At 43.1% G+C, this 16,749-nt stretch overlaps 1 protein-coding gene across 1 annotated transcript in view; it reads left to right on the plus strand.

Moving 5' to 3' along the window:
* Nucleotides 1-3,786: 3,786 nt before the first annotated feature.
* The window catches only part of UTP20 (UTP20 small subunit processome component), a 62,780-nt gene continuing 49,817 nt past the window's right edge, over nucleotides 3,787-16,749 (plus strand). Inside the window, exons 1-12 of the mRNA XM_086750951.1 lie at nucleotides 3,787-3,903; nucleotides 4,553-4,633; nucleotides 5,808-5,874; nucleotides 6,071-6,203; nucleotides 7,187-7,375; nucleotides 8,868-8,949; nucleotides 10,036-10,173; nucleotides 10,570-10,725; nucleotides 12,380-12,526; nucleotides 13,023-13,157; nucleotides 14,274-14,351; nucleotides 14,708-14,886. Coding sequence (XP_086607077.1) covers nucleotides 3,859-3,903; nucleotides 4,553-4,633; nucleotides 5,808-5,874; nucleotides 6,071-6,203; nucleotides 7,187-7,375; nucleotides 8,868-8,949; nucleotides 10,036-10,173; nucleotides 10,570-10,725; nucleotides 12,380-12,526; nucleotides 13,023-13,157; nucleotides 14,274-14,351; nucleotides 14,708-14,886 — 1,430 coding nt within the window. The 5' untranslated portion in view covers nucleotides 3,787-3,858. The remainder of the gene's footprint in view (nucleotides 3,904-4,552; nucleotides 4,634-5,807; nucleotides 5,875-6,070; nucleotides 6,204-7,186; nucleotides 7,376-8,867; nucleotides 8,950-10,035; nucleotides 10,174-10,569; nucleotides 10,726-12,379; nucleotides 12,527-13,022; nucleotides 13,158-14,273; nucleotides 14,352-14,707; nucleotides 14,887-16,749) is intronic.

Consider the following 16,749-nt stretch of genomic DNA (forward strand, 5'->3'; position numbering starts at 1 on the left):
TCAGGGACAAATGCTCACTCTCCCCTACCCAAATAGCTGCAGAAATCTGGGACCTATATACCAACTCCTTGTCCAAAGCCCTCTCTGATCTGCAACCCTACGGGGAAGTGAAATTGTCCCCGAGACTCAGTTAGCATTGACCTGGAGTTGCATTATTTGCAGAATCTCTGTGCTTCGGGCATATTAGAAAAAATGTGGCCAAACAGTTCCACCACTTTGCAGAACAGGATTCCAGTATTTTGTCTGCTTTGGTTTTGAAAACTCAAGTGCTCTTAACAACACCCTACATAATCTTTTGGGGTTTTCTCCTGCAAGGCAAGCAAAATGCCAGGTAGAAGCTGAGGAGGAAACTGGTAGTGAAAATACGTCATTGTGTTTCAAAGGGCTCTTCTTACCTTCCAGAAAAATTAAATTAAAAAAAAAAATCTGCCTGCCTCATTTGAAAGAGTACACCAAAGACACCGTGCACTTGTATAACCCGCCTTCAAACTCGTGCCAGCTTCCCTCTCGATGGTGATTTCATGGGGCTTCTGCAATGCAGCAGGATTCCAGCTATGTGCACCCAGTCCATGCACCCAAGTTGTTCTGTGGCCTGACTCAAGACAGGCAAAAAGAAGGGCTTCTGGGTTTACAACCAAAGCAGGTAATTTTCACCACATCAAGACTCCAGTTACTTATTTAGTGTCTTTAATATTGATTGACGAACCTACCTTTAGGCATGCAAGCTTGGAAGCTGGCTAAATTCACGGGTGTTTCTGTTAATCTATTTGCCTGTTATATTTAATTTTGAAAAGCAAGATTTTCTCACAATGAAATTCCTATGTGAACTCCTTTCCTGGCACATCTCCACCACGCCCATATAAATACAGTAGAAAAGTGACAATTTGATCTTACATCTGTGCACCTATGCAATCTACAATATCCTGAGGTTAAAAATAGGCTGTCCTGGCTGCTCACGGGCTTGTACCAAATAGGATGTCCTTCAGGTTAGAAACTCAGTGTTGTACAGGCTTCAGGAGTATGTGTTGTGCTTATGATTAATACACATAAAAATACGATGGAAGTAGGGCAACTCTACAATACTCTGAATACTGCGTATTTATGTAGTTACTGAGCCATGTCATGGGGGGCATTCACAGGGTCAGTTGCAGATATGCACATGTAATGGGGTCATCTAGACTCTCTGAGACTACCAATTCTAAGGCGTGATTAATTTCATTCTAACAGAGATGTTTCAAGTCCAAGAATGTGCCTAGATCTGCAGTGAATATAAAAGGAGCCTAAACTGACCGATCAGAGGCAGACATGTGCATTGTAAACATTGCAGGTTATGTGAGATGAATTCTGCCCTGTGAGACAACCCTGGGTTAAATATAGAGGTATTTTACCCAAATTACTATTATTAGGCTACATTGGCAATGCTCATTAAAAAAAAAAAACCAACAAAAAACAACAACAACAAAAAAACCAACAGAAAACTAAACCAAAACAACAACAAAAAAAACCCAAACCAAACAAAAAAAACCCAACTGTAAAGTGTAACACTGACTCACAGTAAGACACATCTCCAAAGGACAAGTCTACAAGTCTGCTGAGTCCAGCGAATAGATTTTGGACAGCAGGACTAAAAAGCTAAGGACATAAGAATCTTAGACTTGCCCCAGAAGAGCTGATTACTGTCAGAGACTGGTGGTTGTAGCCCACAGTGAGTGTTTGAAGAAGTCAGATCTACATAGATTACCACTTTGACAGACGTGCATGTGCTGGTTTACAATCGTTTCCCCTACGTGCCTCTACAGGTATTACTACCAATAAGCTATCACTCTTCAGAAGGTCATCTGCTTGCCATTAGCATGGATTTCTGAAGGAGACTTGTTGACAGCTGGGACCACCAGATAATAATAGGGTGTTGGAGCTGGGGCCTGCCCAGAGATGGGAGAACCACATCTCTTCCTGGAAAAGTAAAAGAATAAGGCCTGAGGCTTGAAGCATTGCAGTCAGAGAAGAGTATATGTAGAAAGGATATTGTTTACACAGCCTTGACTCATACAGAATTGGGGAGGGGATCTTCTGGGTCACTGAACATTACCAGCTGAAGTGCCAGACCTCCTGTCATGGCCATACTATCGATACCTGAGTTACTACACTAAGGCTCACTCAGATGTATCTCCAAGTGCTGTATTCAGTGCTGGCTGAAATGCAGTCCATCAGTGGTTCTTGTGACCAGAAGCTCTCACAAACACCAGCAGCTGCAGGTCTAGGCTGTCTCACTCTTCTGAGAAGTTGACAGCAGCATTTGTAACCTTTTAAAAACTTCCATTTTAGTTTTGCCACTGACTCCTCTCCTGCAACAGGCAGAGCACATCTGAGCTCTTCTCCCCATTGCTTTCTATGCATGTTACATTTCACTCATTCTCTTGGATGATTCTGGAGGAATCTGCATCCCACGAAGGTCCACAACTCTACAAGATGCTATTCCTAATGGAAAAAAGATCTTGTGGACTGTTTCTCACAAGTTCACAATATGTGTAGGAGACATATTAGGTGAATTTATTAACCACGTCCAGAGAGGTATTTGTGCTCTTACAGTTGCCTATTGGTGCCTAAGCTCTTTTGTGGATCTAGACCCATCCACATGCTTTTAGCTGCACCTTCTCATGGAGATATTTGGGTTTGAAAACACTTAAGGCAACCTTTTTGAATCCAAGCACCTAAATTAGGCATTTTCTTCTAACTCAATGCAAATGCCAGAAGTGCTTTCTATTCCAGCAGCAGAACAAGCTTTAAAGCTAATAGCTGTCTCTGTAGTTCTCTGACTTCACAGGTGCTGGAAAGAGCATGCCGCCCTGCCTGTCCAGATGGCTATCATGTCAATGGCTTATTACCTGCCTGTGGGCAGCTTTTCTGGATGCCCCTGGTAGTGTTTAACCTGTTGGGTCTGTTCAAAGTTGTGGGTCCTTACGTGCTCCTAATAGTGAACTTCAGCCATGCTCAAATCCAACCTTGTGCGTTGCTGCCTGAATAACCTGCTTTCTGAGAGTAGCCTTGAGCTGCCTGTAACACACAGGCTACAGAGGGACAAAATTCCCAAGCCTTTGTAAGCTGCATCCCAAAAAAAAGTCGTGTGGCTCTGGGCTGCTTGTACTGCACCTGTGCAAACCAAAGCTTCATCCAGCTTCCAGTTCACCTCGTGCCTCCCCAGCACCCATTCATCACCAGCCACAGCCAGAAGCTCCCCCAGGCCCTGGTACCGCTGTAAGCACAGCAGTGAACGACAATCAGTCCATAATCATTTGCTCTTGTGCAAGGATTCAGTTGGCATGTACTTTGTCTGGGATGAGCCTTTTTTTTTTATTTTTTTATTTTTTGAGGTCTGACAGAAGTCTGCACTAAAAGCGGTGCTGTAGCAGCTGGGCGGTGGCCGTGCCAGGCTACGCTCTCCCACATCACGTTTTCTCCCGGGTACCGATTTCTCTCCCTCAGGCACCGCTGGGGCCTCCCTCCACTACCGGGGTGCCCCAGCCCTGCCGCCGAGTGCGGAGACGAGGGCGGAGGTGGTTCCTTCCAGAGCCCTCAAGGAACCGCCGCTCACCGACAAGGCAAGACGGGGACAGAAGTCGCTCTCGTCCTTCCCTAGACCACGACTTCGGGTCCCGCCCAACACCTACCACCCGCCCCAGGCCCCGACCCCGGCCGCCAGCAGCAGCAGCCGCCGCCCGCCCCTTCCGCCGGCGGGCCCGCCTCCTCCTCCCGTCAGCTCGCGGCCAGCATGGCGGCGCCCGGCGCCTAGGGCCGCACGTGTGGCTGCCGGTGTGGGGCTGCGCCGCGGGGTCCTGGCTGCCCCCTCACCCCACCGCCATGAAGAGCAAATCCTCAGCCCACAAGTCGGGGAACACGCACAGGGTGAGCGCCCGCCCGGGCCTCTGTGGCCGGGTCTTTAGGTTTGCGTCGCCGGTGTTAGTTTAACGGTAGCGGCCGGCTCCCGAAGCGCTGCTGGGGGAGGAGGAGGTGCGAGGGCGGGTGGTGTGGCAGGGCCGCGGGCCGCGGCGGGTCCCCACAGCCCTGCGAGGGGGTCCTGGCCGAGCCACCCGCGCCGAAGAGCGGCTGCTGCCATCCCCCCCGGCGCCCAGCGACCCCTCCGAGAGCGCAGGCACCGCCCGGGGCACACAGCCTGTTGAAAGCTGACATAATTTAGTTTTTTTGAAAGTATCAAGTGGGGATATTAACTTAGGCGTTGTTCCAAGAAGGGCAAGAGCTGGGCGGTGTGTTGAAGTCTGGGCAGATTTCCCTGCATCTTTTTCACCCCGTTGTGGAGACAGTGCGGGGTGCGACCGGCGGTTGTGCCAAGTGAGGGGGGAGAAGGTCGGTCGTGCTCCTGGGCGTTTTGAGCAATTTTTTTTGCCTTAAAATTCAGGTAGAACTGTTTACGGATTGATGGATACTAACTGTCTGGCAGCCCATCTTTGGAAGTGCGTGTGCTATTGAGCGAGACTTGTAAGGGCCATTCTTAGAATAGACTGAAAAAAACCATGTATATTCTTTTGTTTTACAGTTTCTTACCTTTTCGGAGCGCTTAAGCAATGTTAATATCGATATTATTCATCGGATCGACAGAACTGGAAGCTATGCAGAGGTGAGAACAGCAATTGTGATCATTTTCTGAAATCACTTCACGAGTAGAATAGAATTGTAGAATCATTTAGCTTGGAAAAGACCCTTAGGATCATTGAGCCCAACTATTAATCTAACACTGCCAAGTCTACCACGAAACCATGTCCCTAAGCACCACGTCTACATGTCTTTTAAATACCTCCAGGTACGCTGACTCAGCCGCTTCCCTGGGCAGCTTGTTCCAACGCTGCTCGTCACGAGAGCAGCATTGATCACAGCTCTTGGAAAGGTTCAGTCAAGAGATAACAATTGTCAAAAGTATTGGAGGGAAGCAAGGGATAGAAAAATGGATACAAAAGAGATAGCTAGAGGCTCTTATTTCAGCTAGTGGAAAAGGCAGGTTATAGCAAAAAAGCACCTTGGTTTCCTTTTTAGATATGCACTTAAGAAAGTTGTTTGAGGGAAATTGGAAGAAGCTCCTGGAAGAGCTGCATTTCCTGGAGTCTCATTTCATGCTTTGTTCCCCTTTACTTTTTGACCTACTTTGCAGTATTACTACAGAGACCCTTTGGCAGTGTCACCCTGGTGGTTTCCATGTGGCTGGTGGGGCTGCGGGTATTTCTGAGCATGGAAGACGCAGCTGTGACAGTCAGCAGTCCTAGATCTGGACCTGCAAAGACTTACGGTGCTGTGTAGTTGCAATATTCACAGGATATAAACGAAGCGTGTGCATATATCTTTAATGATCATAAAGAAGAGTCATCTCTATGTGTCCTATAGGTCATCATTGTGAGTATAGTGCTTTGCAGGTTATTATCTCCCGGCCTGCTGGATTGTTCTTTTGAACTTCCTACTCAATAGCTGTGAGGATGCCAAAAGAAATCCCAAAGCATTTGTGCTGTGTGGGCTATTGCTCCACATCTTATATTATCAAGGCCAGTCAACAGAGGTCTAAAAAGCAGTTATATAAACAAATCCTGTCACCAGAAAATGTTTTCAAATGTGTTTTGAATGTAGAAAGAGAAGTCTATTTTCAGGGAAATTCTATAGCACCATTTGAAATGAAGTAATCAAGATTTCTTGAAATATTCTTGAAATATTTAAGGCACTTGATAATTTTCTTCATTTGAACCTCTCATTTTTGCAGGCTGCATTCATTAGGGTTGGTAGCTATTTTTTTATCTTTGTTTTGACAGGAGGTTGAAACCTACTTTTTCGAAGGACTACGGAAATGGAGGGAACTGAACCTCACTCAGCATTTTGGTATGTCGTTTTTATTCATGTTTCCTGCTTTTCTTAAACTGTTAAAATACATTTCTTCTGCATCTAGAACCCAGTGAGGGATTTTCTATTGACTGATTTTTGGATTGAACTCTGGAGAGCTATTATTCTTTCATGTCCTACATGTTTGCCAGGAACTGGACTAGTTTTCAGGATTTCTCTTTTGTGCTTTGAACAGTGCAATTCTACAATGAAGTGTTCAACAAATGTCAGTCCTTCAACCAGCTGGTCTATTACCAGAGCGCCATTGTGCAGAGCCTGAAGACACATTTGAAAGTCGAAGGCAGTCTTGCTTATCAACCCCTGTTAAAGTAAGTATATGGTGACAAAATGCAGTCAGAAGCCTTGATGGTATTACAAGTAAGCATGAGTCCTGTTGTGAGTGTTCTTTCTCTTTATTGCACCTGAGAAAAATGTAGCCATGAAATGTCCAAAGTGGTCATGTTTCCCTGATAGAGCTTTATGGTTCCAAGTATGACAAGGCAAGCAAATTAGCCTGAGTGCTTACTGAGTGTCAGACAGAATATTGATGTGCTTTGTTTGGTGTTAATAGAATGATAGAATCATAGAATAGTTTGGGTTGGAAGGGACCTTTAAAGGTTGTCTAGTCCAACCCCCCTGCAAGGAGCAGGGACATCCCCGACTAGATCAGGTTCTCAGAGCCTCATCCAGCCTGGTCTTGAACGTTTCCAGGGATGGGGCTTCCACCACCTCTCTGGGCAACACTGTTCCAGTGTTCTACCACCCTCACTGTTAAAAATTTTTTCCTAATATCCAGTCTAAATCTACCTCCCTTTATTTTAAAACCATTACCCCTCATCCTATCGCAACAGGCCCTACTGAACAGCCTCTCCCCATCTTTCCTGTAGGCCCCATTTATGTACTGGAAGACCGCTATCAGGTCTCCCTGGAGCCTCCTCTTCTCCAGGCTGAACAGCCCCAACTGTCTCAGCCTGTCCTTATAGGAGAGGTGCTCCAGCCCTTTTATCATCTTCGTGGCCCTCCTCTGGACCCTCTCCAACTGGTCCATTTATATATAATCATTTTTATAATTTATATTATCATTTATATCTTCTTGTTTACTTTTATTGACTTGGGTTTTTTTCTAAATCTTAAGATTCTTGTTATCGACAGCTGCCTAATAGGTGATATTTAAATAAAAGAGAGAAGTAAAGGTGATGCTGTCTTTCTTTCCAAAGAGACTGTGCTGGGTTATGCAATGTTTGACTAGGTTTTTATTGTTGGTTTGGTTTTTTTTAAATGCACTAACACTGGTGTATTTTGTGAAACGCAGTCTAGTGGTGCAGCTGGCTCGAGATCTTCAGGCTGATTTCTATCCTCACTTTCATGACTTTTTCCTGGCCATCACCAAGTTACTGGATACACAGGACACAGAGCTGCTGGAATGGGCTTTTACCTCTCTTGCCTATCTCTACAAATACTTGTGGAGATTGATGGTGAAGGACATAGACAGCATATACAGGTAAAAGTCGTGTTTGATGTCTGTCTTGATCAGCAGTTATTAGATGCTGTAGAAATGTGAATGCTACACGAATACATGGCTTAATGCTTCGGTATACTTGTTAGAATGCTTTCCCAGCTTTCTGAGAGACTCTTAGCCTTCTTACTGTAAGCAACCGATTTGAGATCCTGCTGACTTTCATGGGCCACTATATTGGAGGAGGGATGTGGGTTGAGCTGCAGATTTGGGCCTTCGGTCTCCTTTTCTCCTGTGGGGATAGGAGAGGAAGCATCCATCTCAGCTGGGTAAACAAAGCTCAGAAAGCCACTGGATTGTCAGAGTCATCTTGGAAACTTGTGTCCAAGTCTAAATTCAACACAGGTCTCCTGTATCTGTCAAGTACCTCAGCCATAGCTTTATAATTTCTGTCTTTCCAAATTGCAGACACCTAGACTAATGACATCTAATGCATTCCTTTGAGTCTTTAATTGGTCCTTTCCTGGCAATTTCCCCTTTATGTTTTTCCCTTCTTCCTGTCTGTTTAGTGAGAGAGCAGATGAGATATGCATAGTTTTCTGTGCTTTGAAACTCCTTACCACAGGATGCTATGGATGTGGAAGGCTGGCACAGGTTCAAAGGGAAACTGGCCAGGTTGGAAGGAGTTACCAAATGCATAGCAGCCACCTCTGGCTTGGGGGGTGCCTGAGCTGCAGGTGATTGAAAGCTGGTTTTGTATGTACTTGCCCTGTTTTTAAACCTTTCCCAGACATGTGCTTCTGGCTACTGCTGTAGCCTAAATCCTGGGCTGGATGGACCTGTGGCCTGACTCAGTATCACTGCTTGTTCAGTCTTACATTGCTGTGATAGCAGGGCTCTTCTTTTTGTCACAGCCAGTGGGTCCGTGTTATGTCCTCCTAATTTCATTTTGGAACAGATGCAGCAAAAGAGAGGTTACAGATTTCTTCCTCAGACCAGCAAAAGCTGTTGAACATATTGAAAAAACATCTGCTTGGCTGTGAATCTGAGGCACAACTTGCTCTGCACTGAACATGTGCGGAGGCACCTGCAACCATTACTGATACTTAACAGAGAACTGCAAATATTTATGTCCCCTGTAAATTTTATCTTTAGAAAATTCTAAGTGCACAGGAGAGCCTGTTGGCTCAACTGATACACAAATCAGGCTCATCAAATCAACTTTGGTTTCACTTACTGCTGCTGAGTGTATATATTGAAAATCTTGATGCTGCAGTTGAATCTGTGTGGATCTGAAGATTTTAGAGGTATTTCTGAATGGAGCTTAATTTGCCTAGCATTGTCATTTGACCTTCTTTGCAAAACTGTTCTGTATCCATGAAAGAAATCAAGTTGAGGAAGATATTTGCCCTCTCTAGGACAAATTCTTAGTGTTTGTACAAAGTGGCAATGTAAACTGAAAACATAAGTTTTAAAAGCAATTGATGGCCATTCTTGCATTGCCTTTAAGACAGTGGATTACTTTGTGTCTTTGTAGCCTGTACAGCACCCTACTGGCTCATCACAAACTTCACATCAGAAATTTTGCTGCTGAAAGTTTTGTCTTTCTAATGAGAAAGGTAAGTGAGGTGTTTGTACTTGATACTTTGTCCATTCTCTGATGGTTCTTGGATTCAATGTGTAATATTAGGTTTTCTCCAAAGAATGGTTAACGACACCTGAACTGGCATTCAGCATGTCCTGGGTTGTCATTTTTAGTGAGTGTTGTACTGAGAATGTCATGCACTTCGTATCGTCAGTGGCAAATAGAGGCTTTAGCACTCTCTATTTTAAGAGCAGTTAAACCAAATATTTATGATTGGTTTATCTAAAATGACTAGAAATGGTAAAGTAATCTTGCAAAAGGGAGGCTTTAAGTTGTAAATGCACATTTACTCCCTGTTTTTTTCACTAGTGCTTTAAGGCCTTTGTAGAGTTGAAGTTTTTCTGACAATATTTTTACACTCCTGAAAATCAGAGTATATGACATTCCCAGACAGATCAATCGAGATCAGAGACAGCAGCCTTTCATTGAGTAAGAAAAGGGAGTGGTAGTTGTTGGTTTTTATTTAGACAAAAGATACAAAAGCCAGAATTCCTGAGACTGGCTGTCAGATTTGAGTATCCTCATTTTTGTCCTAAGTTGAGAGACCTTAATAAAGCACATTTGTTTGATTGGTTGTTTTCAGAAATTGCTGAACTTCAAGTAAAATCCTCAGAAATGGAGAGTTTTAAAATCTTGGTCCAGAAGACCTGGCAATATTCCCGACTGTGGTTATAGTTTTGGATAACTGGATTCTGTGTTCAGCTGATACATGTCCCTTTCCACAGCAGTGCAGTCACCTTTGTGTTTCAATTGGGACTGATTTAATGGTGCATTTATGCAGGTGTTTAACCCTAAAATCATAAGAATAATCAAAACCACACATTTCAGCTGCTCAGGAGACCTGTGTACATCTTGGAGTGGGAGGGGAATGTATTTACTGAATAGCTGATCATTTTTCTCATGTCAATTTCCTTGTGCGATTACAGAAATAATGACTTTGAACTGTTGTGGGAAGGCAGGACTAGGAGAGTAGCATGGTGCTGTGGAGCTATTTAATTGCCTTTATTCATGTAGCGGCACTGAACAGAAGATAACTTTTTTTTTTTCTCATGTTTTATAGGTTTCTGATAAAAATGCAATCTTCAACTTAATACTTCAGGACCTGGGGGAGCACCCCGAGAAGGTGGAAGGTGTAGGACAGCTATTTTTTGAGATGTGCAAGGGTGTTCGAAACATGTTCCACTCTTGTGCAGAGACGGTAAAGACAAGAAAAGATTGCTGGTTTCAGTGTGGGTGTAATGGTGCCTTAGGCAGCACTCGGTGAAACCACCGAGTGTTGTCTTGTTCACCTCGGTGGATCCTTGGTGATAAGCATGCCGTTCATTGCTTAATAGAATCTGAAAGCCTTCTAAGAATATTCTTTGAGATAGGAAGGTTGTTTTTAGTAATTCTTATGCAGTATTCCTATATATTAAAATAGTACTGCTTGCTGATATTTCAGATTTTAAGTGATAGCCTTTTTTTTTTCCTATAGTCATTCTAGAAAGAATCAAGATCAGTGGAATATTTTAGCAGTGTATTGCATTAACTAATTTTAGGATTGCTAGATTTATTTTCTAAGTATAAGGACATGATGTGGTCTTTTCTTATGCAGGCTATGAAGTTAATTCTTTTAAAGCTGGGGCCTGTTACTGAAGAAGAAATTGAACTACCGTGGGTAACTGTAGGAGAAGCCTTTGAGCAGATGATGAGATCAGCTGTAGTGCATATCCATAAGGAGCATTTTGACATTGTCTTCAAGTGCCTGGAGGTACACTGATTTTTGTTTGTTTTGTTTTTTTAAATCCATGAGAGACTGAAGTAATATGCACACTTATCAAGAAAACTATTCATGTTTTATTGGACTAGAACTGGGTTTTTTTTCTACTTTGGAAACATTAAATACAGTGTCATGTGCGTGGGAAAAATCCTACCCTGTTGTGAGTTCAGAGTGATGCTGATGACTGTGATGTGCTGTGAGTGAAAAGGGAACTGCTGTGTGTGAGACTTGGAGCTTAGTCCCCTGGCTGGGGAAGAAGGGTTTGTAGGATCTGCCTGTGCAGACATTGGAGACCACTTCCTGGGGTGGGAGTGCTAGGGCTTGTTTTATATTGCTGAACTAGGTATATTGGTGGTTCCAGAACCACTTTGTGACAGTAAAGGGGAAGCTTTTTGCCCTGCAGCTCTCTTTACGGCGAAGAGCTGGGCTGAACGTGGAGAGCCAAGCTTAAGGCTTGGAGCCAAGTACTGAAAATCATAGCATTTTCAGTCCAGATGTTCCTGTGTTGCTGCTTAGGGGTTATACTCTGAGGTTTGAGAGAGCACAGCTGAGTGCTGTGGGCTATGCTCTGTTGGGTCAGGGTGATGTAGAACACTCAGCAAGGGCCTGGCAAGTGTTTTTTACTTACCTGACCAACATTTAGAGGTTTTCTTAGTAGTGACTGGGATTTGCTAAGGGGGATTGAAAACTCTTGCAACTGACAACATAGTCTGTGTCTGTTGTGTTCCTCAGAGGGGTGAAATGGGAAACTGGAGGAAATGGTACGGGTGAACTTTAGGGTAGTCCTTCCAGCATGAGTAAATAGTCCTATTTGTTCCTTCTTGGAACTCCTTCCCTGTGACTATCTGTAGTCTTCCAGAAAATCCAGTCCTGTTCCTTCTGCCTCACCCAGTATGATAGCAGTTACTGCCTGACTGTCATGAGCTACAGAATGGTTTGCCATGGGCTATTTTGTATCCCTGGGAGCTGAGTCACTCAGCATCTGCAGTTGTGATGAAATCTTGAAAATTGGTGACATATTTCTGTTTATTTTTAATTAGGCTTTTTTTTTTTTACCCCAGGAACTGGTGGGTGCATGGGAATATCTTGCTCAGACAGAAATATTCACATAGTCTATGGTAAACTCTCTAAATGGGGCTCAATTTATAGGATCAAGGTTGAGAGTTTATGTTCTCTGACAGGAAGGGATAGTGATGGGAGCAGCTCCATGGTCTGTATAATGTAGATGATATGAGTAACCTCTCAGCATCCACATTAGCGTATTAATGCATAAACTGTAAAAGTGCTTAAGTTCTCATAGTTTCAGTGAAAGCTGAGTGCTTCCATATCATTGTGGGACTGGGGCCAAGTATTTCTTTCTCTTCCTCTTTGCTATTTTGTATGTCGTGTTGGCCTTTCAGGAGACCCTCATCTTAGGAGGTATTTGTGTTTCTGTCCGAGGAATCCAGAATGTGTGTTTTTACATAATGGGAATCACATAGTGTTTCTGCAAAGTTTAGTTTGTTGAACATGAATGAGAGAATCAACGATAGTTTGCTGGGCAGATGAGATGTTGATTCTTTAGAATGCCTTTCAAATAGTAGTAAGTGAAACAGGATCTGATAATTTCTCTGAAACATTTTGCTTTACTTTTTTATTTAAACAGGAGTCACTCTTAAACTTGCAGAGGAAAATAACTAAGGCCAACTGCTGTATGGCTTCAGAGCAGATGGACAGGGTTCTGCAAGTTTATCTGATCCTAGTGGAACATGCGAATGGATCCAAAATCTCACTGCCTGAAGATGTCTGTCAGGTAGGTCAGAGCATCACGTTGGCTGGTGTGCCAGAGAAGTATCAATTGCATATGGAAGAGGTGTGGTCAGCTGAAGGACTTTTACTGTTTCTGATGCATTATTCATCTTGGGATTTGAGTTCAGTGAGCAGAGACATTTATTTTGAGTATTGCTACCTCTCCAATCCCATGAGAATTTACCTCTGTACTGTAATGCTGGTGTAGTCCTCCTTTAAATGAGCAAGGATAGTGGGCTGCTGCTTCTAAAGACAAGTTCCTGCCACTGTGGAGGAGACCTAGTCCTATAAATGGTAGAGCAATTCTACCAGATTCACCTAGATTTGACCCCATTGGGTTCAAATGTAGGTTTAGTGTCTTCAAACTTTGACAGGACTATTAGGATTCATTTCTGTGGGCTGAAGCTTAGAACACCACGCCCTCCTGAATGCCCAGGTCATTCAGACCAGACAGTCACTGTCTTCATAGACAAATATCAGTTCTCTCTCTTTCATTTCAGATTTTAATAAAAATGTTACAAACACCAGATCTTTCATCATCTTGCTGCAAGACCCTGCTGAACACCATTTCTGCATTCCTACTGGCTGAGAATGTTGTATTGCCTGATTCTTTGACCAAGCAAGCTATTGAGAAGGTAATGAGGACTCCTGTTTACAGCAGAAATCCCAGAGTTTATGTTCCCTAGAGCAGGCTGATTTCAGGACATTCCGCGTCAGGCTGGAAAATATACTATAAGGTTCCCTTTAGCCTTCTTGCACAGATAAGGGATAAGCTGCCTCATGCCTTAAATAGTGTCTGCTGAGGTCTTGGGACTCCTTGACAGTCTTACACAGACTGTCAGTGTAGCAGTGCCACTGTGGCAGACATCTTTGCAATGAAAACCAGGCTCTGATTCGAACACCTACAGCCTCTGTAGAGAAAGGAGAGGAACAGAGAAGGGTCATATTCTGCCTTGCCTTATAAAGCAGGTCAGTGTGTTGGACTTAGTGAAAAAAGTACAATTTTCACTAGGCTGCCAAGCATTTAGTAAGCATAGTTTGCCCCGTGAACAAGGTTCAGGCAAGTGCAGTTTGATTTAGAAAGTACAGAGGTAGGTGTATTTCAGTACTGGCATTGCTCCTGAAGCATTGACAGGATCAGGTGCTTACATTCCTATCAAATGCAAAGTTGCAAAGATTAATAGGAGATGCTATTATGGAGTTGTGATATTTCAGTTTTCCTGTTACAGTATGTTATAATTTTGCAGTTTACAGTGTGGACTGTAGTTGTACTGTGTATGTAAAAAAATATTTGAAAGATAAAATGTCATGTGGTTTACAATGGGAAAACAAGACTGTTGCAATTATTTTAAAAAGATCAAATTTCATTTGGTCTTCAACATTGGCTTGTGTTGAAGTAAAATTGCTTCTGCCTGTGGCTTGAGTCCACTTTTGCTCAAGAGACGTGGTCCTTCAAACATTTGAGGGTACTTGTTTGGGCTTCTGTTAAAGTGGAGGAGGCTTAAAGCTGTACTTGTTTTCTAAAGGATCTGGGAAAGGGAGATCTAGGTGTTTATTTCTGTGTTGCACATCTCAGCATTGAGGAGCACTGGTCCTGGGTATCTCAAAAAACTCTTCCTATCTTGGGTCCTTCAGAAGCACAGAGATTGACTGATTCATAAACCAGAAAAAATGTCCCATGGGTAATGGAGAGTTGACTGTGAAATGTCTCTTTAATGTGTTCCTGTCAACCTTTCATTTGTATCTTGCAGGTATTTGCAAGTGGATTTGAACAGCACTTTCTTTTGGACTTCTCTGAAGCGATGTTCACAATGAAGCAATTTGAAAGGGTAGGTTGGAGCTTTTGTGCATTTTAAAAATTTTTGTTGCCAAAGGGAACAACTGGGAAATCCATAGTATATTTACCTGCCTTGTATGCTGAAGCATTTTTGTGTATTGACGTGATGTTTTAAACTTCTGGTATGATCTGGTAAGAATGGAAGAGGTTACTTATGCCATTGTGTTGACATTTGGTAATGGTGCTCAGGGTTGGAGAAGGTGACAGTTATCTGTGCTCATGAAAAGCAGCTTGTCTGTTGGGAATTAAAGGAGTGGACTTGTGGGCTAGTGTGTTTTTTTGTGGATTTGATTATGATTAAAAAGACTTGCCAATCCTTGACTTTTTTTTTTTTTTTTGTCCCTTTAGCATTTTCTTCCATGCTTTCTAGCGTACATTGAGCATTGTTTCTCTGGCACAGATGCCCTCACAAAGGATGAGGCGATGGCAGTTCTGGCTAAACTCATTCTGGAGAAAGCAGAGCCTCCTACTATTGGTTCAATGGCATTTGAAAAGTATCCTCTAGTTTTCACTGAATCCTCTGTCAGGTGAGACTTCTCAAGTTTAATAAACCCTAGATGAGTCTTCATGGCTGCAGGCCTGAAGGCACTGCAGAGCTACATAAATGCTGGCCCTCAGTATTTGCCAGAGTTGTTAAATGTCGACGTTGCTGGCAGATTTGCAAATCAAGTGATACAGTAGGATCCCGTTTTTCTTTCTAAGATTATTTGAGAAGAGATACTGCTCTGGAAAGGTTATCACTGATATAAAAAGACAAGCGAGTGTTGCAGTAGGTGTATGATGGGGGTTTGTTACACCAAGATGCAAGCTGCATCTTTGTGGTGAGTGCTGCAGTCCAGGTTCTCATCATTACTAACCTCCTGCCTGTGCCTGATCTTTCTTCCCTGTATGCATATGTCTTGTCCAGGAGCTTTCTTGGCAGCAGTACTTACCATAGAGCACAGCTGGGTACCAAAGGGCATGTGATTAACCCAAATACAGCACTGTGCTGGCACGGCTTGACTGCTTCTAGTTGCTAAGCTAGCTTTGTTGCAGTGAAGTGATTACTTTCCCCCTGGAGCTTCTTTGGAAAGATTTGGGGTAGCCACTGTCAAGCACAGAATGACCTTGCTAATCTACTGATAACGATTGTTCTAATTACTCTAGCTCAGGTAATTCGAAACTTAGGCCTGCAGAGCGGTGACTTGTCTTGTCTTTTATGTAAGGTTTTATCTTTCCTAAAAGCAATCCACTCTGTGGGCTTTTATTTAATAGAGTGGAGGTATTAGAGTTTAGGGAACAGAAGATTGAGTCAAAATAATTCAATTTGGTTTTCTTCCCTTGTTTTCTTTGTCTGTTGATCTCTCTGGATTTTCAGTGGTATGAAGTACATAGCTGAGAGGACCTTGGTCCTACTTGGGACTTTTTTGTGCTCCTGTGATATCAGTGGCAGAAATTAGGGCTGGGAGACATCTCAAGAGTTGCATACCCCATCTCCTACCTAGAATGGAATTAGTAAGTCCTGAACTAGTCCTGAAAGCTGTCTGGACATTCCCAAGCTGCCTCTGGCAGTCAGTGCCAGTACTTTTCTGTCTTTATGGTTAAACAGATGTTTGGTTTGGTTTTGTTTTGTTTTGGTTTTTTTTTCTCCCCAGTCCTCAGTATATGAATTAAACTTAATTTACTGCAGTTTACGTCCATTGCTTCTTATCTGCAGGGAACATAGAGAGCAGATTATTTCTTACTCTCTGCATCTAGCTTTTACAAATAACGGGCTTTGATCGTCAAAAACATCTGAAATCTTCTTTCTCTGGACCAACAGTCCTAATTCCTTGAGGTTTATCTCGTAAATTTTGTTTCTTAAACCTCTAATTATTCTTGATACTGTCTTTTTGTTAGCTTCGGTATTTCTTGAAGAGTGGAGCCTATGCAGCCACTTGCAAGCACCAGATGGAATTGATAGACTGCTGTCCTTGGGGTGTGAAGTGCTCCTGTTCATATGTTCCAGTATGGTGTCAATGCTTTCTGCCTGCAGCTTGTAATTCCTTTAGTCCCCAGACTTTTACCTCACTTGTTTTTTATCATCCATCAATCTATCTGTGTCAGCATGATCATGACTTCCTAACAGTAATCACAGAGACAACTCTCAGGTGCTCCTAGAGGCTCTGTGTCCTAGTTGTGAGAGTGTCCAACTGAGAACTAGTGTCTTTCCTTCTAGAAATACTATTTGAACATGAAATAAAGACCTGAAGTTTCTTTTGGGCCATGTTTTGGGCTCCTCAGCATGACTAGATGATATTTTGTGCTGTGAAGGGCATTAAAAAGAAAAAAAATCTCTTGGGTTGTCCAAGTCCTTTTTGCTAGAAGTAGCAAATGTAATGTTTGATTATCATGGGGGTGGGGGGAAAGGA

The sequence above is a fragment of the Chlamydotis macqueenii genome, chromosome 1 (assembly GCF_036417535.1).
Source record: "Chlamydotis macqueenii isolate bChlMac1 chromosome 1, bChlMac1.mat, whole genome shotgun sequence".
NCBI lineage: Eukaryota > Metazoa > Chordata > Aves > Otidiformes > Otididae > Chlamydotis > Chlamydotis macqueenii.